At 39.7% G+C, this 26,313-nt stretch overlaps 1 protein-coding gene and 1 pseudogene across 13 annotated transcripts in view; one reads left to right on the plus strand and one right to left on the minus strand.

Moving 5' to 3' along the window:
- The window catches only part of LARP4 (La ribonucleoprotein 4), an 85,485-nt gene that overhangs the window by 22,726 nt on the left and 36,446 nt on the right, over window positions 1-26,313 (minus strand). For 10 of the 13 annotated variants that reach the window (XM_032293645.1, XM_032293616.1, XM_032293651.1 and 7 more), the window contains 6 exons: window positions 23,978-24,114; window positions 20,896-20,999; window positions 17,690-17,800; window positions 16,235-16,288; window positions 3,859-4,071; window positions 3,104-3,207 (listed from right to left, as the gene is read on the minus strand). In XM_032293645.1, coding sequence (XP_032149536.1) covers window positions 3,104-3,207; window positions 3,859-4,071; window positions 16,235-16,288; window positions 17,690-17,800; window positions 20,896-20,999; window positions 23,978-24,114 — 723 coding nt within the window. The remainder of the gene's footprint in view (window positions 1-3,103; window positions 3,208-3,858; window positions 4,072-16,234; window positions 16,289-17,689; window positions 17,801-20,895; window positions 21,000-23,977; window positions 24,115-26,313) is intronic. The other 3 variants (XM_032293686.1, XM_032293676.1, XM_032293680.1) reach the window with 1 other exon arrangement.
- On the plus strand, window positions 25,195-25,644 carry LOC116561780 (annotated as a pseudogene).

The following is a 26,313-nucleotide window of genomic DNA, read 5'->3' on the forward strand; positions in this document are numbered from 1 at the left end:
GGGGGCAGGAGGGGATGGGGGGTGATAGTGCGAAATGGGACTCAGTCCGGGGAAAAAAGAAAACCTCAACAAAAAAAAAAAAAAAAAAAAAAAAAAAAAAGAAAAAATAATTTTGTATTATCCATTACATCTGAAAATGACCTTATATGACAGATATGCTATGTACATATGCTTGGAAAATGTCATTCATCCAATTTTCACACTGCATTTCAACTTGCTTAAGGAACAAGTTATAAGATTTATACAGCCCTCAGATCTCATAATCTTACCCTTCACTGAGAGGGACTTACAATCTCTATCCAGGCAAAAGAGAGACAGAATGAAGAAAGAAGTGATAAAAGACAGAAAAGAGAAGTAAAGGAAAAGCAAGATGAAAGTATGAAAGGTAGAAAAATGCCTGGATTTCTGAAAGTTAGTCCTATTCTCTCTAAGTAGGAATAGTGATCATCACTGGGCTGTCACAGGTTAACACAAAAATTGCAAAAGGCTCTCATAAACTGACTTTGTCCTTGGCTGTTGACATTAATAATAATAAAGACCTGACACTAGTCTCTTTTTTAAAAGCAAGGAGACAAGGATTTGGGTTGATGGTCCAGAAGGTCATTATTTGGATTTTTAGAAAAAGAAAGTATTCACTTATTATTTCTGTAATTAAAAATTAACAACCTGGCCAGGTGAGGTGGCTCATGCCTGTGATCCCAGCACTTTGGGAGGCCCAGGTGGGTGGATTACAAGGTCAGGAGTTCAAAACCAGCATGGCCAATATGGTGAAATCCTGTCTCTAATAAAACTACAAAAATCAGCCAAGCATGCTGGTGGGTGCCAGCTATTCTGGAGGCTGAGGCAGAAGAATCGTTTGAACACAGGAGGCGGAGGTTGCAGTAAGCTGAGATCACACCACTACAGTCCAGCCTGGGAGACAGGGCAAGACTCCATCTCAAAAAAAAAAAAAAAAAAAAAAGTAACATATAAAAATGTACTGAATTCGCCTTGTATTTTCAAAACCATAGGTATACTTCCTTATAAGTAAAGATAACTTTACTGTTATCTGTCATTCCTGGCTTTCTTACTATAATTTCATCCCTGTCACCAAAAAGGTGCAACAGATAAAAGGTAATAATAATGAAATAACCATGGACCCATCTAAAGTCTTTTAAGTTAAGCAACTGCAAATATCAATGCCTTTTTGGGGCAGGGTGAAGCCCAGGCTCAGGTGATTCTCATTCCTCAGCATTCTGAATAGCTGGGACTTCAGGCTTGCACTACACCACCACGCCCAGCTAATTTTTGTACTTTTGGTAGAAGATAGGGTTTCGTAATGTAGCCCAGGCTGCTCTTGAACTCCTGAGGCTCAGGTAATCCACCTACCTTGGCCTGTGTTTATTCTTAGTAGTAAAATTTTTCTAGTACTTGAAAATGATCTTCAATTGTTTGAACTAATTGTGTCTGTCAAGAGTAGTCCAAAAACTCGACAGGGTAGTACATAATGTTTCCAGCGAGAAGAGTATTTTTTCATTCTGTTGGGACTCATTTCTCCAATAAAACAAGTCAAAAAAAGAAAAACCTGTCAAAAAAAGGCTAAGTTCCTAGAACTTATCTTGGAAAACCATACTCCAGATAGTCTCCTTTCTAAAAAGAAATAATTGAGAGAATCAGAGCTGGCAAACGACTGAAAATAAATCATTAGGAAAAACCCTCAAAGACCAAGAGTCTCACAAAAACAGCCAACGAGAAATAATAAATGGTAACTATTAAATAAATCAAAATGGGCTGGGTGTGGTGGCTCATGCCTATAATCCCAGCACTTTGGAAGGCTGAGGCAGGCAAATCACAAGGTCAGGATTTTGAGACCACCCTGGCCAACGTGGTGAAACCCTGTCTCTACTAAAAATACAAAAATTAGCTGGGTATGGTGGCATGCACCTGTAATCCCAGCTACTCAAGAGGCTGCAGCAGGAGAACTGCTTGAACCCAGGAGGCAGAGGTTGCAGTGAGCCGAGATTGCGCCACTGTACTAGCCTGGGTGACAGAGCAAGACTCTGTCTCAAAACAAAAAAAATAAAAAATAAAAATAAAAGTAAATAAATAAATAAATTGAAATGACTATATATCAGTCCTTTATTCTTTGGTTACTTACACGGTTAAAAGCCATAGTATCATGTAATCCTAGCACTCTGGGAGGCCAAGGTGGCAGGACTGCTTGAGCCCAGGAGTTCAAGTCCAGTCTTAGGCAACACAAGCAGACCCAGTCTCTATCCCCAAAACAACAACAAGAACAACAAAAAGCCATAACATACACCACACCTAATATTTAGATTATCTGTTGATGTCTACATAAAGAAAAATACCTGAGGCATATATGTTAATCTTCATTATGATGGCATATAGTTTCTATAGTTCTTAATAATTCATTCTGAACATAGTGCTTTAAGTGCAGGCTTTGGAGTCAAACTGTCTAGGTTCAAATCTTAGTTCTACCAATTACTAGCTGTGTCTTCTCAGACATGATATGTCTCAATTTTCTTAAGTGTAAAGAAGACATTTAAGTGCACCTATACAGGGTTCTGAAAAGTAACTGATAATATATGCAAAGCCCTTAGGAACACAATTTGTGATATTAAGTGTGCAATAAATGTTAGCTACTCTCTGTTCTGCACTATAGTTCTTGGAAGTCATTTCAAAAACCCTTTAAAAACCTAGGTAACATACACCCCAACATTTATTATATAATTCGGTTAACAACAGTTATATCTTCAAAGAATTCATTCTCTAAAATGCTACCCATTTAACATACTAATCAGCAATTAGTCACCAGATCTGTCAGAGAATGCTGCCGTAAAATATTTTTTTCTATTCTCTTTATTGTTTAAAAAAAAAAAAAATCTGAGTCCTAAGTCTGTTACATGCATGACCAATTCTAAGGTCAAAGTGCTTTTTTGAATTGTGGATTAAACTGTTCACATACATTTGGTAAAAACAAAACAGACCAACAAAAAAACCCACCAAACCTTTTTACTGAGCTGGGCAACAAGCACTGCTATTAATGCCTTAAGATCCATAAGGAATTGTTTAAAATACACGCCAGCTATGGTTTTTATCTTACCGATTTTTTTGGAATGGTCGACCCATATTCATAGCAGCAGCATTTGTTTTATAAGATCCTGGCGAATTAAAGCCATTCACAAAACTACCATTGGGAAAGGGAGCCTAGAAGAAAATGTATGTTTGAACAATATTAATGGTAAAGGCAAAATCTGGTGTGAGGGTCACAAGAACCTTAATGAACGTATCGATTTATCTTTTACAAGGCAGAAATACCTTAAAACATTTTACTGATTCACTTCTGCAATATTCACTTGAAGTACTGCCAGATTTATGAACAATAAATAGTTCATAATTTAATAAAGAATATTCTGGTCTGACATTTCACAACACTAAGATGCATTGAAAATCACGCAAAACTCATCCAGTCTGTTCTTTCAATTCACTCAGCAAATTTTATGGAATAAAATTACACGCTCTAATAGCTCAACTGTTAGTCATATACATATATTTGTTATGGACTATTAGATATCCACATCAATGTTTAAAAGCCAAAAAGTGGCTGGGCATTGTAGCTCATGCCTATAATCCTAGCACTTTGGGAGGCCGAGGTGGGTGGATTGCCTGTGCACAGGAGTTTGAGACCAGCCTGGGCAACAAGGCAAAATGCCATCTCTATGAAAAATACAAAAAATAAAATAGAAGCCCAAAAGTAACCAGTGTAAACCCAAATGAACTCCCACTCCAACTGATTTAATCAAAATGTCAGCTCAAATTAAAAATATTATTATATTTTATTATAAGGAACTCACTTACCAGTGGTGTTTCAAAGTAAGGTGTAGGATTTGGAGACCAAGACTGAGGCACAATACTATAGACCGAGTACTGTTGGTGAGGATTATATACAGGCTGCATAAAGACTGGGGAGGCATACTGTACTTGAGTTTGAATGGGCTGACTATAGATACTAGAATCCATTAATCGATAACCATTCTTAGCAAAAAATGTATTGATGGCTTTTATCCTTGCCTAGAAGAGGAACACATTATAGCAACAAAGAATTAAGTGTTTATTTTAAAAAATACATTTAATTTACATTTTAACATATATTTTACATGACTATACTACTTCTGCCTAAGGTAGAATCAATAGAACAAAAGAAAAGGAAATGACAACTTAATAATAAAAATGTTTTCATGGTATAAAAACCACAGTAAACAAGGTAAACACACAGGCAGGTGTGCGAGCGCACGCGCACACACACACACACACACACGTCAAAACAACCAGGTGTACTGGCTCACACCTGTAATCCTAGCACTTTGAGAAGCAAAGTGGGCAGACTTACATGAACCCAGGAGTTTGAGGCCAGCCTGGATACCACAGCGAGAACTATGTCTTACCGAAAAACACAAAAAAACCTGGGCATGGTGGCATGCAACCTGTAGTCCTAGCTACCTGGGGAGGCAGAGTGGGGAGGACTGGTTGAGCCCAGGAGTTGTAAGCTGTAGTGAGCTATGTGCCCCACCACACTCCAGCCTGGGCATCAGAGCAACACGCTGTCTCTAAACAACAACAAGCAGAATAAAAATCTCCCAGAAAACTAAGTCAAAATAGTAAAAGTAACTGTAGCTCATTTTTTTTTTTGAGACGGAGTCTCACACTGTCGCCTGGGCTGGAGTGCAATGGCGTGATCTCAGCTAGCTGCAACTTCCGCCTCCCGGGTTCACACGATTCTCCTGCCTCAGCCTCCTGAGTAGCTAGCTGGGATTACAGGTGCACACCACCACACCCAGCTAATTTTTTTTGTTGTTGTATTTTTAGTAGAGACATTGTTGCCCAGACTGGTCAGGAACTCCTGACATTGTGATCCGCCCACCTCCCAAAGTGCTGCGATTACAGGCATGAGCCACCATGCCCAGCCAAGTAACTGCAGCTCATTGCAGACAGGGGCACTAGTATCTCTAATACACAAATTGTAAAAACAGACATGAAAAGGCCCAAAAATGCTATATATAACTGGGTTACAGAAATGAACAGAGTTCACAGAACAAAAAAGGGCAAATGGCTCTTTAACATATGAAATAGATGCTAAACTCACTCATAAAATAAATGCAGGCCTAGGTAAAAGTACTCAAAATCACCAATCATCAAAGAAATGTAAACTGAAATCACAGACAGCATGTCACATCTCTTTTAAATGAGTGTAACAGAAAAACAACAGTGTTAGAGAAGATGTAGAGAAAAGGAACTTCTGTATACTGTTGGTGGGAAGGTAAATTAGCCCAGCCATTATAGAAACTAGCATGAACATTCCTCAAAAAAGTTAAAAATTGGCCAGATGCAATGGCTCATGCCTGTATTCCCAGCACTTTGGGAGGCCAAGGTGTGCAGATCACTTGAAGTCAGGAGTTCCAAACCAGCCTGGCCAATATGGTGAAACCCCATCTCTATTAAAAACACAAAAATTAGCTGGGCATGGTGGTGCATGCCTGTAATCCCAGCTACTTGGGAGGCTGAGATTGCGTTGAGCTGAAACTGTGCCATTGCACTCCAGTCTGGGGAACAGAGTGAGACTCTGCCTCAAAAAAGTTAAAAATGTAATAGACCTACCCTATGATTCAGCAATCCTATGTATATCCAAAGGAAATGAAATTAGTATGCTCAAGGGTATCTGCACTATTATATGTGTAGCATTATTTATATCGGCTAACATATGGAAACAACCTAGTGTCCACAGCAAATGAATAGACGGAGAAAATGTGGTGTACACACACACTGGAACACCATTCTTTTTGTTGCTGTTGTTGAGACAGTTTTTCTCTGTCGTCTAGGCTAGAGTGCAGCGGTGCGATCTTGGCTTGCAATGTCTGCCTCCTGGGTTCAAGCAATTCTCCTGCCTCTCAGCCTCTTGAGTAGCTGGGATTACAGGCACCTGCCACCACACCCAGCTGATTATGTTTTTCACTAGAGACAAGGTTTTCACCATGATAGCCAGGCTGGTCTTGAATTCCTGACCTCAGGTGATCCACCCGCCTCGGCCTCCCCTGGCCTCCCAAAGTGCTTGGATTATAGGCGTGAGCCACCGTGCCCAGATGCATTCAGTCTTAAAAAAGAAAATCCTGTCATTTGTGAAACCTTAATGAATCAAGAAGACATTATGCTAAGTGAAATAGGGGCAAGCACATAAAGACAAACACTGCATGATCTCACTTGTATGTGAAATCTAACAAGGCTGAACTCATAGAAAGAGAGGGTATAATGGTGGTTATCATAAGCTAAGGACAGGGGGAAGGAGGGACTGTGGGAGGGACGGACTGGGGAAATGTTGATCACAGCGTATAAAGTTTCAGTTAGAATAAACAAACTCTGGGGAGCCGTTGTACAGCAGGGTGATGATAGTTAATAATAATGCATTATATAATGCAAAATTGCTGACTTTAAATGTTTGCAACACCAAAAACCATGTATACAATTTTATTTGCCTATTACATAATACCTTAATAAAGCTGTGAGAAAGAAATATAAGCACATGACTATTTGCTAACACTAATTGTAAAAGGCAAGAAAACCCATGAGGCCCAAAAGCAACCCAACAGTCCATCAACCATTGAATAAAACATGTATATCCAAAGAACTGAGTATCATGACTGTAAAAAATAATTGAAAAAATGCTCTAAATACTATTATGGAGTGACTTCAGAATACACTGTGAAAAAAAAAAAAATTTAACAAGAGACAAGGCAGCTGGGCACACTGACTCGTGCCTGTAATCCCAGCACTTTGGGAGGCCGAGACGGATGGATCACCTGAGGTCAGGAGTTTAGACCAGCCTGGCCAACACAGTGAAACCCCATTTCTAAAAAAAAAAAAAAATTAGCCGAGTGTGGTGTCGCATACCTGTAATCCCAGCTACTCGGGAAGCCGAGGCAGGAGAATCCCTTGAACCTGTGAGGCGGATTTTTTCCCAAGATTTTCATATGGGAAAAAGGAGAAACAGACACGAAGCAGAAGAAAGAAAAACATACAGCCTGAATTTAAATTGAAAGCCTCAGTACAAACCTGTATTTTGTCCTAAAACATAAAAACTAAACAGTTCTGTCTTAAAAAGCTTAGAAACAATGACGAAACCAGTAGACACAAATACTTGTGTCTAGGCAGTGGTCCACAAAATACCATTTACCCATAAAGTAGGCTGAGGACTTAAAAAGAACTGGTTGACTCCAGGCCTTTGATATGAAATGTTTAAAAGCCTGGAATATCTTGACAAACTGCACAGCAAGGTAACTAGTAAAGAGTGCTATGGCTGTAACAAAAGGTCTCAGGAGTCAATTCAAAGAGGCCAAAATCAACATCAACAGTAAATACCCTAAATATAAATATTCAAAGCAGAAAACAGAGTTAAATATCTGCTAAAAAAATCAATAAACAGTTTTTTTAAAAACTGGTAATAAAAGCTAGAATCAAGCATGTAACATGGATTTCACATAGAACCTGTAACTCAGGGTAATGAAGATGAATATGAGTTTCTAATAAATGAAAAATAGGTAAGAGCAATACTACCATTTTTACAATCTCTGATGAATTAACAAATCAATGAACATAGCGGCTAGCTTTTGTAGACTCCCTGTTGCCCCAAAATCAAACTCAATTCTGATCATGGCTCTTGCTACCAATATGCATGAAATATAGGAGACAGATCAATATCTAGCTACCGTCCATGACAGCCATGTCTCAAAAAAAAAAAAAAAAAGAGGAAGAAAGAAAGAAAAATAAGATCTAGCTATCAATTTGCATGAAAAACGGGAGAGGGGACAGAGGATCATGTTAAACTACACTCAAGAATAAAGGTAGCTCTGATATGACAGCTCTTGTGAAAAAAAAAAAAAAAAAAAAAATCAACCAAACTAGAAAGAATAAAGGTAGCAAAATCTATACTCCAAGAAACTTTGCAAGACAGATTATCTTACCCATTAACTTGCTAAAGAAAAAATACAAAGGTATAAGAAAAAAAACTACAGATTTTTATTTTACTTTCTTTTTTGAGACAGTCTCACTCTACTGCCAAGGACAGGGTGCAGTGCTGCGATCTCAACTCACTGCAACCTCCACCTCCAAGGATCAAGTGATTCTCGAGCCTCAGTCTCCCAAGTAACTGGGATTACAGGGATAAGCCACGATTCCTGGCTAAATATTTTTGTATTTTTAGTAGAGACAGGGTTTCAACATGTTGGGCAAGCTGGTCTGGAACTCTTGGCCTCATGTGATCCAACTGCCTTGGGCCAGCCAAAGTACTGGGATTACAGGCATAAGCCACCATGCCCGGCCCAGATTTTTAAAGAGAAAGAAAGAAGGGGAATCAAGAAAATATGAACAGTGACTAGATATTCGATAATGTTCAAGACATTGTTCATTTTTTAAAAGTCTGAGGATGACACTGTCACCATGTCTTAAGAAAGAATCCCGGCCAGGTGTGGTGGCTCACGCCTCTAATCCCAGCATTTTGGAAGGCCAAAGCGGACGGATCACTTAAGATCAGGAGTTTGAGACCAGCGTGGCCAACATAGTGAAATCCTGTCTCTATGAAAAAATACAAAACTTAGCAAGGCATGGTGATGGGTGTCTGTAATCCCAGCTACTCGAGAGACTGAGGCAGGAGAACTACTTGAACCTGGGCAGGTGCAGGTAGCAATGTGCCGAGACTGCACCACTTCACTCCAGCACGGGCAAAAGAGCAAGACACCGTCTAAACAAATACAAAGAAAAAAAAAAAAGAATCCCTCTTGTTAGAGATACAAATTCTAATTTATTTATGAATGAAATTTGAAATTAAGGTTGAGATTTGCTTCAAGATGATGGAGGTTATAGAGAAATGAGTGGGAATATAGAGAAAACAAGAATGGTCATTTTCTACTAACTGTTAAAATTGGGTAACAAGTACAGAGTTTCAGTTTCATAAGATAAAGAGTTCTGGAGATAAATGGCAGTGATGGTAGCAAATCATTATGAATGTATTTAATACCACTGAACTGTACACTTAAAAAGAGTTAAGATGGGGGAAAAAGATAAAAGAAAGAAAACAAAAATAAGAACAGTTAAGATAATAAATTTTGTGTGTATTTTGCCAAAATTTTAAAATTGTGGGATGGGGCTGGGTGTGGTGGCTCACGCCTATAATCCCAGCACGTTGGGAGGCCAAGGCAGGTGGATCACGATGTCAGGAGGTCAAGACCAGTCTGGCCAAGATGGTCAAACCCTGTCTCTACTAAAAATATAAAAATTAGCCTGTAATCCCAGCTATTTGAGACTACTTGAGATGCTGAGGCAGAGAACTGCTTGAAGCCGGGAGGTGGAGCTTGCAGTGAGCCGAGATCATGCCACTACACTCTAGACTGGGAGACAGAGCGAGGCTCTTTCTCAAAAAAAAAAAAAAAAAGCGGGGATGGGAGGCTGGGCACAGCGGCTCAGGCCTGTAATCACACCACCACTTTGGGAGGCCAATGCGGGGAGATCACTTGAGTCAGGAGTTTGAGACCAGCCTGTGCAAGACAGCAAGACCCGGTCTCCACAAAAACAAACAAAATAATTACCTGAGTCAGCTACTATGAAGGCAGAAGGATCCCTTGAGCCCAGGAGTTCAAAGTGGTAGTGCGCTATGATCACACAACACTGTACTCCAGCCTGGGCAACAAAGTGAGACCCTGTCTCTTTAAAAAATAAAAGAGGCCGGGCGCGGTGGCTCAAGCCTGTAATCCCAGCACTTTGGGAGGCCGAGGCGGGTGGATCACGAGGTCAGGAGATCGAGACCATCCTGGTCAACATGGTGAAACCCCGTCTCTACTAAAAATACAAAAAATTAGCTGGGCATGGTGGCACGTGCCTGTAATCCCAGCTACTCAGGAGGCTGAGGCAGGAGAATTGCCTGAACCCGGGAGGCGGAGGTTGCGGTGAGCCGAGATCGCGCCATTGCACTCCAACCTGGGTAACAAGAGCAAAACTCCGTCTCAAAAAAAAAAATAAAAAAAAATTAAAAAAATAAAAATAAAAAATAAAAGAAAGTAAAATAAATTGGGGAAACAATTGGATAATGGGTAAACACTAATTACAACATTTTATCAATTTACATGCTTCAAATTCCTATATTAAGTTTAAAAAGGGAAAAAATCCTCTAACACTCAGCAAATTTATAAAGCCGACCATTTTACACATTGCTTGTGGCTGCTTTTGCCCTACAAGTTGCTGCAACAGGAATCACATGGCCAGCAAGATCTATAATGTTTACTGTTTGGCTCTTTAAAGAAAAAGTTTGCTGACCCTTTTAATAAAACCAAAGGTTGACTATACCTTACCCAAAATGCTTGGTACCAGTTTTTTTGTATTTTGGAATATTCCCATTGTATTTTCCAGTTGAGCATCCGAAATCCAAAAATTCAAAATGCTCTAATGAGCATTTCCACCGAGCAGCATGTTAGCACTCAAAAAGTCTTCAACTTTGGAGCAATTCAAATTTAGGATTTGGGATGCTCAAGATATGTAATACGAAAATGTGTAAAGGTTAGATTAGAAGCACAAGGCACACCAAGTTACTAGGAATATCAAATGAAAAAACACATGTGAAAACATAAAATTACCACTTGAATGAATGTATGAAAGCTATGTTTTACGATCCTTACGGCAATAGGGCAGGAACCCTCCTCCACTCTTAATACTGCAACCAAACAACAGGAAATGAATTATGGCCAAACTTGACAAACAGACTTTAATACAACCTCAAAAATAATTATGGCTATTGCTTTAACTAACGTAATGTCATACATTATAGTATACTTTAATGTTAAAATGTTCCCTAAGGAACTAAAATCAAGTAAACAGCATTATTTTAAAAATATAGTCCACTAGGCTGGGCGCAGTGACTCACACCTGTAATCCCAACACTTTGGGAGGCTGAGGCAGCCACATCATGAGGTCACAAGTTTGAGACCAGTCTGGCCAACACAGTGAAACCCTGTCTCTACTAAAAATACAAAAATTAGCCAGTCATGGTGGCGCGTACCAGTAGTCGCAGCTACTCCAGAGGCTGAGGCAGAGAATCCCTTGAACCCAGGAGGTGGAGGTTGTGGTGAGCTAAAATAGTGCCACTGCACTTCAACATGGACAACAGAGTGAGACTCTGTCTCAAAAAAAGGAAAAAAAAAAAGTCTGCTAGCCAAGAAAACAGAAATTAAAGAAACTTTTCAGGGCATGGAACTGCAAATGAAAAAGAATCAAAAAAAAGGAGGGGAAAAAAAAGACTCTAAGATGACCCAGATGTTAGACTACAGACTAAGATTTCAATCCAGCTTTCACAAGTAAATATATTCATAGATAATAATTATTTTTCTAATTAATTGAAATTAAGGGGAAATCACAGCAGAGAGAAAAGAAATGCTTTTAAAAACGGAAACTCTAAAATACAGCATGTAAAAAAATTCACTGGAGAGTCTTATCATATTGGGGATAGCAAAAGAAAAGCAGTGAACTTAAAGATGAACCCAAATCCAATTACCCAATCTGGAGAACACAACAACAATAGGTTTAAGAAAAATGAATAGAATCTCACTGATATCAATCAGTCCAACATAAAAAATTGGAGTCCCATAAAAAGAAAGGAGAAGGGAAGGCAGAAAAAAAAATTGGCAAGTATTTGGAAACTTCCCAAATGCAGTGAAGAGTAATAACCTACAGAGCCAAGAAGTTTAGTATTTGCCAAGTATGATGAGTAAAAAAAACCATACTAGATACATTACAGCCAACCTACTAAAAACAAAAAATATCTTGACAGCAGGCAAAGAAAAAGGACACATCATATACATGGGAATAGTCATGTAAATGATGATGAATATCTCATCAGAAACAAGAGTCCAGAATGATATCTTTTTTTTTTTTTTTTTTTTTTTTGAGGCAGAGTCTCTCTCTGTTGCCCAGGCTGGAGTGCAATGGCACAGCAATGTCAGCTCACTGCAACCTCAGCCTCCCAGGTTCAAGCAATTCTCCTGCCTCAGCTTCCCAAGTAGTTGGGATTACAGGCACCTGCCACCACGCCTGGCTAATTTGTGTATTTTTAATAGAAATGGGGTTTCACTATGCTGGCCAGGCTGGTCTTTAACTCCTGACCTTGCTGGTCTTGAACTCCTGACCTCAGATGACCCGCCCGCCGCAGCCTCCCAAAGTACTGGGATTATAGGAATGAGTCCCCTTGTCCAGCCCAGAATGATATCCTGAAAGGATGGAAAATAAATTTAGCTGTCATCCCTGAATTCTGTTTCCATGGAAAATACCCATCAAAAATGCTGGGCACAGTGGCTCACTGTCTATAGTCCCAGCACTTTGGGAGGTCAAAGTAGGGGGACTGCTTGCACTCAGAAGTTTGAGACCAACCTGGACGATGTAGCAAAACTCCACCTCTACCAAAAATAGAAAAATTAGCTGGGCATGGTGGCATGCACCTATTGTCCCAGCTAATTAGGACGGGGTTGGGGGGGGCAGCACCGAGGTGGGAGGATTACTTGAGGCCAGGTTGCAGTGAACTGAGATTGCATTCCAGCCTGGGTCACAGGGCAAGATCCTGTCTCAACAACAACAACAAACAAATAAATAAAATAAAGGAGTGTGAAATATCAGACATTTTTAGTTAAGGAAAACATAAGAGAATTCATTGCTCATGGGTACTCTTAAGAAACACTGGCCGGGCGCGGTGGCTCAAGCCTGTAATCCCAGCACTTTGGGAGGCCGAGGCGGGTGGATCACGAGGTCAAGAGATCGAGACCATCCTGGTCAACATGGTGAAACCCCGTCTCTACTAAAAATACAAAAAATTAGCTGGGCATGGTGGCGCGTGCCTGTAATCCCAGCTACTCAGGAGGCTGAGGCAGGAGAATTGCCTGAACCCAGGAGGCGGAGGTTGCGGTGAGCTGAGATCGCGCCATTGCACTCCAGCCTGGGTAACAAGAGCGAAACTCCGTCCCCAAAAAAAAAAAAAAGAAACACTAATGGAAGTTCCTCCTTAGGCTGAAGGGAACTGATACCAGTTATTATCAGGCATAGAAATCACAGTTAAAACAGAATGAAGCAATGCCTCTTAATGAAATCATAAATAAATTAGGAAACAGATGGATAAACATTATCCACTTAATGCCCCTTTCCTCCAATGTAATCACTTCTGAATCACAGAACTTTAGAGATGAGGAGCATGCACACTACAAAGAAACAAACTAGAACCTTACAGGTTGGCACGACACACTCAAGATACAATAGCTGGTGGCAGAAAGCACCTCCAGGATTGGAGTATAGCTATTCCTTGCTTCTGTACCTGTCTTTCCAGGTGTTAGGTCATTTGATTTTAATAAATGGTATAAAAGTTAATGTGAATTTCCTTGAAACTTATGTTGCTATGTGATGGCTAATCAAAAGAAGCATCAAGAAAAACTAAAATGGCAGAGAAAAACATTACTTATAATAAGAAATGGGAGATATAATCAAAATAGTGATTATCTGTAGATCATATGATCTCTTAGGCTGATAATCCAAAAGACCCACCAAAAACAAGTTCAGCAAGGTTGCTGCTGACACTAAAATTTTTTTTTTTTAAATCAGTAAGATACCAAGAAGAAGAAAATGCAACCAAAATTATTTTAAAGTAGTAATTTAAAATGACTTAACACTGAAATACCTAATAGTTACAATAGTGTATAACGTAGGCTAAAACAGCCAGCTGTCCCCAATTTAACCAATAAATTAAACACAATTCCATTAATTCCATTACAGATTCTGTTTGGTTGTTTGTTGAAACTAGACAAATATTCTAAAATTTGTGTGAAAATGTAATGATCTAAGAATAGCCAAGACAATTCTGAAAAATAAGATCAAGGACAAAGAACCAGCAGAAGTAAATAAGGATACTGTAAAACGACGGTAATTAAAACAGTGACATCTGGCCAGGTGTGGTGGCTCATGCCTGTAATCTCAGCACTTTGGGAGGCTGCGGTGGGCGGATCACCTGAAGTCAGGAGTTCAACAGCAGCTTGGCTAATATGGTGAAACCCTGTCTACTAAAAATACAAAAATTAGTTGGGTATGGTGGCAGACGCCTGTAATCCCAGCTATTCAGGAGGCTGAGGCAGGAGACTTGTTTGAACCCAGGAGGTAGAGGTTGCAGTGAGCTGAGATCATGCCACTGCACTCCAGCCTGCCAACACATGAGACTCCATCTCAAAAAATAAAATAAAATAAAATGGAATAAAACAAAACAGTGACATCCAAGAATGCAATCACAGTGTGGTAGCTCACGTTTGTAATCCCAGCACTTTGGGAGGCTGAGATGGAAGGATTATTTGAGTTCAGGAGTTTGATACCAGCCTGGGCAACATAGTGAGACCCCAACTCTACCAAAAATTTAAAAATTAGCCAGGCATGATGGTGCGCACCTGTGGTCCCAGCTACTTGGGAGGCTGAGGAAGGAGGATCACTTGACCCCAAGAGGTCGAGGCAGCAGTGAGCCGTGATCATGCCACTGCACTCGAGCCTAGGTGACAGAGAGAAAGAAACCAAATCTCAAAAACAAAATAAAACAAACAACCATATTGGTTCAGGGAAGCAGAACTCAAAGAAAACAGAAATCTGAAACAAATCTCATAGCTGTGGCATTACACACAAGTTGCAGAAGAATAGAAATGACAACAAATTAAGAGTTGAGATAAATGTCTTTCCAAATATGGGGAAAAATAGAACTAGATCCCTATCTTATACTATATATCAAATTAATTACAGATATACAAAAAATCTGCATCTGAAATGCAATAAAACATTAAAGCTAGTAAGAAGACTTAGGAGAATATTAAAGCCTCAAAGCAGGGAAAGATAATAGGGAGAAGACTATCATAGGCAGAGAGGAAGTAGAATGACAGCTAGAAAATAGCCTCATCTGTAATATGGAAGCTAATAATCCCACTTATACCACAGCATTAATGAGATTTAAATATGGTTAAGTTCATAGAACCTCTTAGTAAATGTAGCCACTTTTACCCTAGTTCTTCCACTTACTAGTTATGTATTACCCTCATGCCTTATTATCCTCGATAGTAAAGTGAAGAAAACAAAAGTACTACCTCATTAGGTTCTTTCTTGTAAGGATTAAATGAGTCAATACAAGTAAAGTGCTTAAAACAAAGTGATACACAGTAAGAGTTCAACACAGAGGAATTAGTAAGAATAATGTATTACATTTACAAAGAAGAATTATAGCACTTGGGGAATGAGGACCAAGTCAAACTAAATGTATATTACTGGATCATTATTTAGAACACTAGCTCTGGTAGCAAAGAACAGACTGTTAAGGGGGTAAAAGGCTGATAACACAGCAGTTAAGAGGCTATTCCAAGTGTTCAAGCCTAAACAGTGGAAGATTTTTAGAAAGCATTTTCACAGGACCTCAGAACAGATTAGACATGTAAAGATAGGGGCAAGTGTCATCAATGACAATGCTTAGGTTCCCAAATGGTTGTATGTTAATGTAGTGATGCAATTAATTGAGATCAGGTTGAAAGTACTATGAATATTTTTCATGTCTGTTACTAAAAATTATTCCTATTGCTCACTTTTGAGATCTGGAATTATCTCATCAGCATGCTATTTGGAGTTACCCCTTTGTAAAGAAATGCTGTATGCAAAGTATTTTCATGCCTTATCAAAGAATTTTCTGAAGTAACACATAATACAAATCAAAAATTTGTTTTTGTTTTGTTTTTGAGACAAGGTCTTGCTCTGTTGCCCAGGTTGGGGAGCAGTGGTGCAATCTCTGCTCGCTGCAACCTATGCCTCCCGGGTTGAAGCAATTCTCCTGCCTCAGTCTCTTGAGTAGCTGGAATTACAAGCATGTGCCACCACACCTGGCTAATTTTTTCTATTTTTAGTAGAGACAGGGTTTCATCATATTGGCAAGGCTGGTCTTGAACTCCTGATGTCAAGTGATCCACCTGCCTTGGACTCCCAAAGTGCTGGGATTACAGGCGTGAGCCACCGTGCCCAGCCCAAGCCAGAAATTTTTTAAAAGTCACTACAGGTTTTTATAAAATATTATCTGTCTGTAGTTTTAAAATTCTCATACAGACAAACCAAAACCTGTTCTGGTTTCACACTGCCCTCCTCTATTTCTTACCATAATTGGCTTGCCCTGAAATGTTTTAACTTCTTCTCTTAAGTATTTAAAAGCCTGTTAACAAAGCACAAAAAAATTTTCATTAGCATCCAAACATTTCAGTAAAGTCATCTTTATTAAGAGAGTTTAGTATTAAACTATAAAAAAAAAAATTATGCAGGTAATTCCACTGTGCAGGTGGATAGAGACTGAAGAAGTAAAAATTTTAGGCCTTCTCAACTATGGTTCATTTTTATTGTAGAAAAGCCCCCATGGATTACTGCAGACAAAATGCATTAAGACTGAAAACAGACCCAAAATATCCCTAGAAACCAATTTGAAAATAATCAATCAGATGGGTGCAGTGGGTCACGCCTGTAATCCCAGCACTTTGGAAGGGCGAGGCAGGTGGATCATGAGGTCAGGAGTTCAAGGATCAGCCTGGCCAAGATGGTGAAACCCCGTCTCTACTAAAAATACAAAAATTAGCTGGGTGTGGTGGCATGAGCCTCTAATCCCAGCTACTCCAGAGGCTGAGGCAGAGAACTGCTTGAACCTGGGAGGTGGAGGCTGCAGTGAACTGAGAGCACACCACTGCACTCCAGCCTGGGCAACAGTGCGAGACTCTGTACCCCCACAAAAAAAAAAAAAAAAAAAAAAGAAAGAAATACATTTTTTTTTTTAAATAAAAATCTTCCTGGTCTATCTATAATTGAGGCTTGGTAAAAAAAAAAAAAAAAAAGACAGAAAAAGAAAAAAAAAATCTGAGTGATTTTAAACACTTTTTTTTTTTTTTTTTGAGACGAAGTCTTGTACTGGTGCAGTGGCGAGATCTCAGCTCACTGCAATCTCTGCCCCTAGTGGAGCAATTCTCCTGCCCCAAGCCTCCCAAGTAGCTGGGACTACAGGTGTGCACCACCACGCCCGGCCAATTTTTTTTGTATTTTTAGTAGAGGTGCGGTTTCACCATGTTGGCCAGGATGGTTTTGATCTCCTGACCTCGTGATCTGCCTGCCTAAGCCTTCCCAAAGTGCTGGATTTACAGGTGTGGGCCACCTTGCCTGGCCAACACTCTTATCATTGGTATATTTTTGTTTCAAAGGATTATCTTTTCTCTTTAAGACATGTTAACAATTAAGAATAAAACCATCAAGTCAAAATTCCAAGAATTTTTTATTACAGACCTACTATGTACTAAAAATACTACTAAGTTCATGGTTCTCAATTCCTATGTTAATTTTAAAACTGTTATGTTAATATTCTTATCAACAGAAAACTTCCTAAATCAAAACTGAAAAACTTTAGGAAGATCATCAACAAGGAAACCAGCTGAGCAAAAGCAAAAGGGTAACCAAGGTACTCACTAGTCTTGATAAACATCAGTGTAAAGACACATATTCTCAATTAAAATATATCACTACTTATTTTGCCACTGGGACAGGCTTGTATCAGAAAAACTGATACAAGTTTTCTTACCTGTTGCGCATCTATGTCTGACTGGAAAGTGATATACCAGTTGCTATTGTGTGCAAACTCACAGCTTATCACTTTGGGGCAGTTTTCACTTTTGAACAAAGCTTTCACTTCCTAAAAGGAAAAAAAAAAAATCAGTTAACTCTAAAAAATACATCAATAATTGGCATTTTTTGTTTGTCTACTAGTAATGTTGAGCATCTCTTCATGTCTTTGATCTTTCCTATCACTCCACTTGTTAACTTTTGCCCATTTTTCTACTGAGGATAGACTGTGTTTCAAAACAAATACGGAGTTAGGAGATATATTTGAATCTGGTCTCAAACTTCTGGATGCAAGCGATCCTTCTGCCTGAGCATCCCAAAGTGCTGAGATTCTAGGCATAAGCCACCCCACTTGGCCAGGGGATGCATTTTGTACATGACTTTGAAATGATTTATTTTACAATCGGCAAGGCATAAGTATTTTACTTCTAGTGGCAAGCCAAATACTCCTCATAGTGAAATCTCCCCCGTCCTTTTCCTGCCTGGCCTGCCACAGGACAAGTGATATTCTTCATTAACATTTTCTAGGCAATAAAAATTTTCATGCATTCTCATTTAAGCCAGATGCTTTGCTTACAACATACACATTAACTCTGTGCAAATATATTTTCTCTTTTCCATAATTAGTATAAACGTAAACAGAAATTCCACAGCTATATGGACTCAGAAAAAGGGTGACTACCAAAACTAAAGATGGTAAAACAGTTAATGGATTGAAAGATACTTCAAAAAAGAAAACAAAGTCTGGGTGCAGTGGCTCAGGCCTATAATCCCACCACTTTGATAGGCAAGTGGATCATGAGGTCAGGCATTCAAGACTAGCCTGACCAACATGGTAAAACCCCATCTCTACTAAAAATACAAAAATTAGCCAGGCATGGTGGCATGCACCTGTAATCCCAGCCAGGAGGCTGAGGCAGGAGAGTTGTTTGAACCCAGGAGGCGGGGGTTGCAGTGAGCCTAGATGGCACCACTGCACTCCAGCCTGGGCAACAGAGCTAGACTCCCTCTCAAAAAAAAAAATTATTTATATCTGTATCTATATAGATATAGATAGACAGGTAAGATAGTGAATATTAAGTATCCTTAAGAAGTAAAAGAAGGAGCTGGGTGCCAGTGGCTCACACCTGTAATACCAGCACTTTGGGAGGCTGAGGCAGGAAGATGATGAGGTCAGGAGATTGAGGCCATCCTGGCTAACACAGTCAAACCTTGTCTCTACTAAAAATACAAAAAAAAAAAAAAAAAAAAAAAAAAAAAAAAAAAAAAAAAAAAAAATTAGCCAGGTGCAGTGGCAGGCATCTGTAATCCCAGCTACTTGGGAGGCTCAGGCAAGAGAATTGCCTGAACCCAGGAGGCAGAGGTTGCAGTGAGCCTAGTTCACACAACTGCACTCCAGCCCGGGTGACAGAGTGAGACTCCGGCTCAAAAAAAAAAAAAAAGGAAAAGAAGCAAAAGAAGGAAAGAAAATATCTACCGAAACAGCAAAAGTCAAATGTAGCCTGGTAGCTCAGTGGCTCACTCCTATAAATCCCAGAACTTTGGGTGACTGAGGCAGGAGAATTGCTTGAGCTCAGGGCAAGCCTGGACAACACAGCTAGACACGTCTTTACATAAAAAAAATTAAAAGTTGGCTGGGTGTGGTGGTGGGCACCTGTAGTCACAGCTACTCTGGACGCTGAGGTGGGAGGATGGCTTGAGCAAAGGAGTTTGAGGCTGCAATGAGCTACGATCCTACCACTGTATTCCATCCTCAGCGACACAGCAAGGCCCTGTCTCAGAAAACCATTGATTGAGGAAAAATTTTTTTTAACATGAAAAAAAAATTTAAAAGAAGCAAAAAACAAAAACCCCTTGAAAACCCAACAAAACATTTGATGCCTTTTTTTTTTTTTTAATTTTTTTTTAAAAGACGGGGTTTCACCATGTTGGCCAAGGTGGTCCTGATCTACTGACTTGGTGATCTACCCGCCTCAGTCTCCCAAAGTGCTGGGATTACAGGCGTGAGCCACCATGCCCAGCCTTATCTGTTTTTATGTGTATGAACTCTTTATGTATTCAGAATATGAATTATTATAACCATAAAAATGATAATGAAGTGGGCACAGTGGCTTGTGCCTGTAATCCCAGCACTTTGGGAGGCTGAGGTACACAGATCACTTGAGCCCAGGGGCTTGAGAACAGCCTGGGCAACATGGCAAAACTGCATCTCTACAAAAAAGTACAAAAATAAGCCAGGCATGGTGGCATGTGTCAGTAGTCCCAACTACTCAGGAGGCTGAGGTGCAAGGATCGCTTGAGCCCTTAAAGTCAAGGCTACAGTAAGCCACGACTGTGCCACTGCACTCTACCCCAGGTGACAGACTAAGACCCTGTCTCGAAAAAGTAAAATAAAGTTATATTCTAAATGGCTGATAAATTACAATGTCAGTTACTAGCTAATCCTTATCTTCTTTAATGCATATCATGGGAACTTAATATGAAGCTCTGTTGCAAGTGATTATGACATGGGATTCAGATCAGAGCGATCATGTTCACACTCAAACTCCTGTCATTTAAGAGCCCATGTATCCTTGAGCAAGCTACTTAACCATCCTAACAATCAGCTACTTCATCAGTAAAACAGAAAATAAAGCCTTTGGCTTTAAATAACTGCGAAGTACATGATAGCTAGTAGAGCCTAATTGTCAAATTTATTATATTTCATTCAAATATTATTTTATTCTGGTACCTGTACCACACCATCTTTATGACTGCCAAATTTGCTTTGTATAATATTTTGCCGAACAGGATCAGTCCTGCCTCCTTAAACCTTAATCAAAATCTAGTTTTTCACTCATTCTTACAGATGAATTCTCAAGATCCCAAAAATAGTCTATTTATATATTAGTTGCCATGAAATCAATCCAGCAAATTCAGAATTAGTTTCACTGCAATATTTAGTCTACCCTTCTAAGAAAACAGAATTATATCTTTTCGTTCCTCTATACCATTCTAGTACTTCAGGATTAATGAAACAAATTAACACAGTAATTGATGAAGGCATTGGCTTACATTTTGCTTGTGTACCTCTTCCAATTGGTTTTTCTTTCCCACGAAAGGCAGGAGAAGCCTCTTCCAATTTAAACAGAGAACTTTTAGTGTTAACAATGATTAATAATTTACCTCTATTGGTGTTGTTTCAGGAATCTCTCTAAGAATTACAATACAACGCTTATGACTTGGTCTGACTTTCTCACCCTTCTCATCAACTTGTACCATGGGAGAAGCTGAAATTTAAAAGAAAGCGTATCATTCAAAAGTGACAAGTATTGCTTATAGCCATTACTGGAAAAAAAAAGAAAGAAAAAAAGTGACAAGTAGTGATATTATTAATGCCATTAAAAAACTATTCAATTTACTTTCCAACTGAGTAAATTTGCAGATGTTGTGTTAATATTCCAAAGAAACTAAATTGTAGAATCAAAGATTATAGGTATGACAATTTTTTTGAGATTTATATGTAAAAAGAACACTATCAAATGCTATTCACTGAAAAAATATTCAGAGTACTTACTCTGTAACTTTGACACTCACTTAAGGGAGCATAAAACATGTATCTAATAAGGCAAATTTCTTTTATACAATAACCAAATTCTTCGTTAAGATAACAATTGGATAGATAACTGGATGTTAACAGAAATTATCGTATTTTCATTAGCAAAACACTATTCTAAGGAATGTAATAAGATCTGATATGAAGAAATTCTTCCTAAGATTAAAGTTCAAGAAGCCCTTAAACCAAGAACTACGCACAAATTATAAGCTAGTCTTGATTTCAACTTAATTTTGCATACTACACAGACCCAAAAGCCATCTTTTAAATGCTGATCATACGGAAATATTATACTAAATATAGTACCAAATAGCCAAAACATTTCTCGTCTCTTGGAGAAATATACCAGATGGAGGTAATATACCAGATCTCCCTGAGTAGGTAAGTACATACAATAAAAGAAGTGTGGGCCGGGCGCGGTGGCTCACGCCTGTAATCCCAGTACTTTGGGAGGCCGAGGCGGGTGGATCACGAGGTCAAGAGATCGAGACCATCCTGGTCAACATGGTGAAACCCTGTCTCTACTAAAAATACAAAAAATCAGCTGGGCATGGTGGCGCATGCCTGTAATCCCAGCTACTCAGGAGGCTGAGGCAGGAGAATTGCCTGAACCCAGGAGGCGGAGGTTGCGGTGAGCCGAGATTGCGCCATTGCACTCCAGCCTGGGTAACAAGAGTGAAATTCTGTCTCAAAAAAAAAAAAAAAAAGTGTGATGGCATGGGTATAAGAGCCAGGTTCCAGCCTGAACTGGTGGGAAATTCTGTCTCTCTTTGTCAACTTTTATGTAGATAAGACTGTGCCATTTTAAGAAATGGTGTCTTTACAAACCAATGAGAGATTCCATAAATGTTTGTAATCCTCTGGGAATGGAAATCTATTCCCATGTAAGTCTATTATCAGACTTGCTATACTTAACTTTTAAACATTTCCAACATATCTCATATAAAAGTGAACATCTGGCAGGGTGTGCTGGCTCCCACCTGTAATTCCAGCACTTTGGGAGGCCAAGGCAGGCAGATCACCTGAGGTGAGTTCGAGACCAGCCTGACCAACATGAAGAAAACCCGTCTCGACTAAAAATACAAAAAGTAGCCAGACATGGTGGCGCATGTCTGTAATCCCAGCTACTCAGGAGGCTGCAGTACAATTCCTTAAGCCCGGGAGACAGAGCTTGCAGTGAAATGAGATCTCCAACTTGGGCAACAAGAGCGAAACTCCCTCTCAAAAAAAAAAAAGGGTCAAGATCTGCCTTTATTCCCTCAAATAATTAACAAAACCCACCTAGTATCAAGAAATACTGATACAAGACACAAAATCCAGCAAAAATGCTTAAAGCTTCAGTCAAGAAAATAAAAATTCATTACCAAACTTCAGAGCAGTATTTGTCAAACTGCCCATCGCAACTCATTAGTAGGTTGTAAAATCAACACATCTGTTACAAATATTTTTAGTTGGGGATAGGTACATGGTGTGTATTGGGGCTATGACGTAAAATGTGCTTCTTATTTGGGTTCAAAAGCCTGAAATACATTTTTTTTTTCTTTTTTTGAGATGGAGTTTCGCTCTTGTTACCCAGGCTGGAGTGCAATGGCACGATCTCGGCTCACCGCAACCTCCGCCTCCTGGGTTCAAGCAATTCTCCTGCCTTAGCCTCCCGAGTAGCTGGGACTACAGGCATGTGCCACCATGCCCAGCTAATTTTTGTATTTTTAGTAGAAACGGGGTTTCACCATGTTGACCAGATGGTCTCGATCTCTTGACCTTGCGATCCACCTGCCTCGGCCTCCCAAAGTGCTGGGATTATAGGCGTGAGCCACTGCACCCTGCCTCTGAAATACATTTTTTAAAGGTTGTGTGATAACAATATCTAACAGTCCAGAAAAATGAGATTTAATTTAAATTAAATTTAATTGAAAAAAAATTTTTTTTTTGAGATGGGGTCGCTCTGTCGCCCAGGCTGGAGTGCAGTGGGTTCAATCTCTGTCTCCTGGGTTCGACTGATTCTCCTGCCTCAGTCTCACAAGTAGCTGGGATTACAGGTCCTGACTAATTCTTAAGCATGATGCTGAACAACCAAGTGCAGAATTGCAACAGAAGCTATATAAAGGCTGGGCATGGTGGCTCATGCCTGTAATACCAGCACTCTGGGAAGCCGAGGCAGGTGGATCACGAGGTCAGGTGTTTGAGACTAGCCTGAACAACATAGTGAAACCTCCTCTCTACTAAAAATACAAAAAAGTTAGCTGGGCATGGTGATGGGTGCCTGTAATCCCAGCTCCTTGGGAGGCTGAGGCAGGAGAATTGCTTGAACCCAGGAGGCAGAGGCTGCGGTGAGCTGGGACTACACCACTGCACTCCAGCCCAGGCCACAGTGCAAGACTCTGTCTCCAAAAAAAAAAAAGGTAGAAGGATGGCTTGAGCCCAGAGTTTGAGGCTGTTGTGAGCTGCGATTTGCACCACCATACTCCCACCTGAGTGACAGAGCAAGACCCTGTCCCACACCCAAAAATAAAAAAAAGATAATTTGGAACAAAACAACAAAATAAAGGGGTTGGGGGCAGTAAAAAACAATTCTCTACATGATCAGAAGTCAAAATAACATGTAATGTGTAAAATTAAAAAAAAAAAAAGCTAAAAGGCATTTTTACATACATCTTAACACTTCAAGAATTAGATCAGGATCTGTAGTCAACTTCTTTACTTCTTCCATGTTGGCAACTGTCCAAATTGGGATGAACTGATCACTATCCATTTGAGATATCAAGTAAAGATCCTTTGACAAATTTTCTCTAAAAAGAATAAATAAAAGCAATAGTACTATAAAACAAACAATTATTAAAAAGTACCTAATGAGAAGAGGTATCTTATTCATTTTTCTTACTTTTTAAATGCATGGAAATAAGATTAATAACACTAAACTTTTCAGGGAACTCACAAAAGTTGTTAAAAGTTCAAAAGACACTCATGTAATATACATACATTAGTTAATATAACCTTTACAGTATCTAAATTCCCAAACACATCTAGCACAACAGTGGACAATTAGTTATATTAATATGTGAATAGGCTTAACATTACAAGTAGCATTTTAACAAAACATTACATATAGCCTAGTCCCATCTTATAAATACTTCATCAGTGATATTAGAATATGCATGATAAAAGCTGTAGCTCAACTATGAACTAATTCATGAAGGATTTTCTATTTCTTCTTTTTTTTTTTTTGAGATAGAGTCTTGCTGTCTGTCACTCAGGCTGGAGTGCAATGGCATGATCTCGGCTCACTGCAACCTCCACCTCCTGGGTTCAAGCAATTCTCTTGCCTCAGCCTCCTAAGTAGCTGGGATTACAGGCACGCGCCACCACGTCCAGCTAACTTTTGTAGTTTTAGTAGAGACGGAGTTTCTCCATGTTGGTCAGGCTGGTCTCAAACTCCTGACCTCATGATCTGCAGGCCTCAGCCTCCAAAAGTGCTGGGATTACAAGCGTGAGTCACTGTGTTCAGTCAGATTTTCTATTTCTTAATGTATTTTTTTTTTTTTTTTAAATAGAGTTTCTCTTTTGTTGCTCAGGCTGGAGGTGCAACGGCGCTATCTCAGCTCATTGCAACCTCTGCCTCCTGCAGTCAAGCAATTCTCTTCCCTCAGCCTCCCAAGTAGCTGGGATGATAGGCATGCACTACCAAGCCCAGCTAATTTTTTGTATTTAGTAGAGAAAGGGTTTCCCATCTTGGCCAGGCTGATCTCAAACTCCTGACCTCAGGTGATCCACCTGCCTCAGCCTCCCAAAGTTCTGGGATTATAGGTATGAGCCACTGCGCCTGGCCAAAATATATATTTTAAATTATTTAAGTCCTCATGCACCGCCACAATGGTGCACATGAATGTCCTCGCTGATGCTCTCAAGAACATCAACAATGCTGAAAAGAAAAGCAAACGCCAGGTGCTTATTAGGCCATGCTCCAAAGTCATCAGCCGGTTTCTCACTGTGATGATGAAGCATGGTTACATTAGCGAATCTGAAATCACTGATAATCACAGAGCTGAGAAAATCGTTGTGAACCTGACACACAGGCTAAACAAGTGTGGAGTGATCAGCCCCAGATTTGATGTGCAACTCAAAGACCTAGAAAAATGGCAGAATAATCTGCTTCCATTCCGCTGGTTTGGTTTCATTGTACTGACAACCTCAGCTGGCATCACGGACCATGACGAAGCAAGACGAAAACACACAGGAGGGAAAATCCTGGGATTCTTTTTCTAGGGATGTAATACATATATTTATAAATAAAATGCCTTATGGGCTCTGAAAAAAAAAAATTACGTAAGTCAAACACGCTTATAAAAATGCACACTGGCTGGGCGATGTGGCTCAGGTCTGTAATCCCAGCACTTTGGGAGGCTGAGGTGGGTGGATAATTTGAGGCCAAGAATTCAAGACCAACCTGGCCACCACGGTGAAACCCCCCACCTCTACTAACAATACAAAAAATTGGCCAAGCGTGGTGGCTCAGGCCTGTAATCCAGCACCTTGGGAGGCTGAGGTGGGCAGATCACCAGAGGTCAGTTTGAGACCAGCCTGGCCAACTTGGCAAAACCCTATCTCTACTAAAAATACAAAAATTAGCTGGGCATGATGGCGCACACATGTAATCCCAGTGACTTGGAGGCTGAGGCAGGAAAACTGCTTGAACCCAGGAGGCAGAGGTTGCAGTGAGCCAAGATGGAGCCACTGCACTCCAGCCTGGGCGACAAAGACTCCGCCTCAACAAAAAAAATTAGTCAGGCTTGGTGGCAGGGGCCTGTAATCACAGCTACTCAGGAGGGTAAGGTAGGATAATCACTTGAACCGGGGAGTCGGAGGTTGCAGTGAGCCAAGATCACGCCACTGTGAAACTCCATCTCAAAAAATAAAAATAAAAAAATACATATTTAATATTAACACAAAAGATTCTTTAAGGTACTTTTTTTTTTTTTTTTTTTTTTTGG

Source organism: Sapajus apella, unplaced genomic scaffold (genome assembly GCF_009761245.1).
Source record: "Sapajus apella isolate SASKATOON/1434 unplaced genomic scaffold, GSC_monkey_1.0 scaffold2, whole genome shotgun sequence".
In the NCBI taxonomy this organism is placed as follows: domain Eukaryota; kingdom Metazoa; phylum Chordata; class Mammalia; order Primates; family Cebidae; genus Sapajus; species Sapajus apella.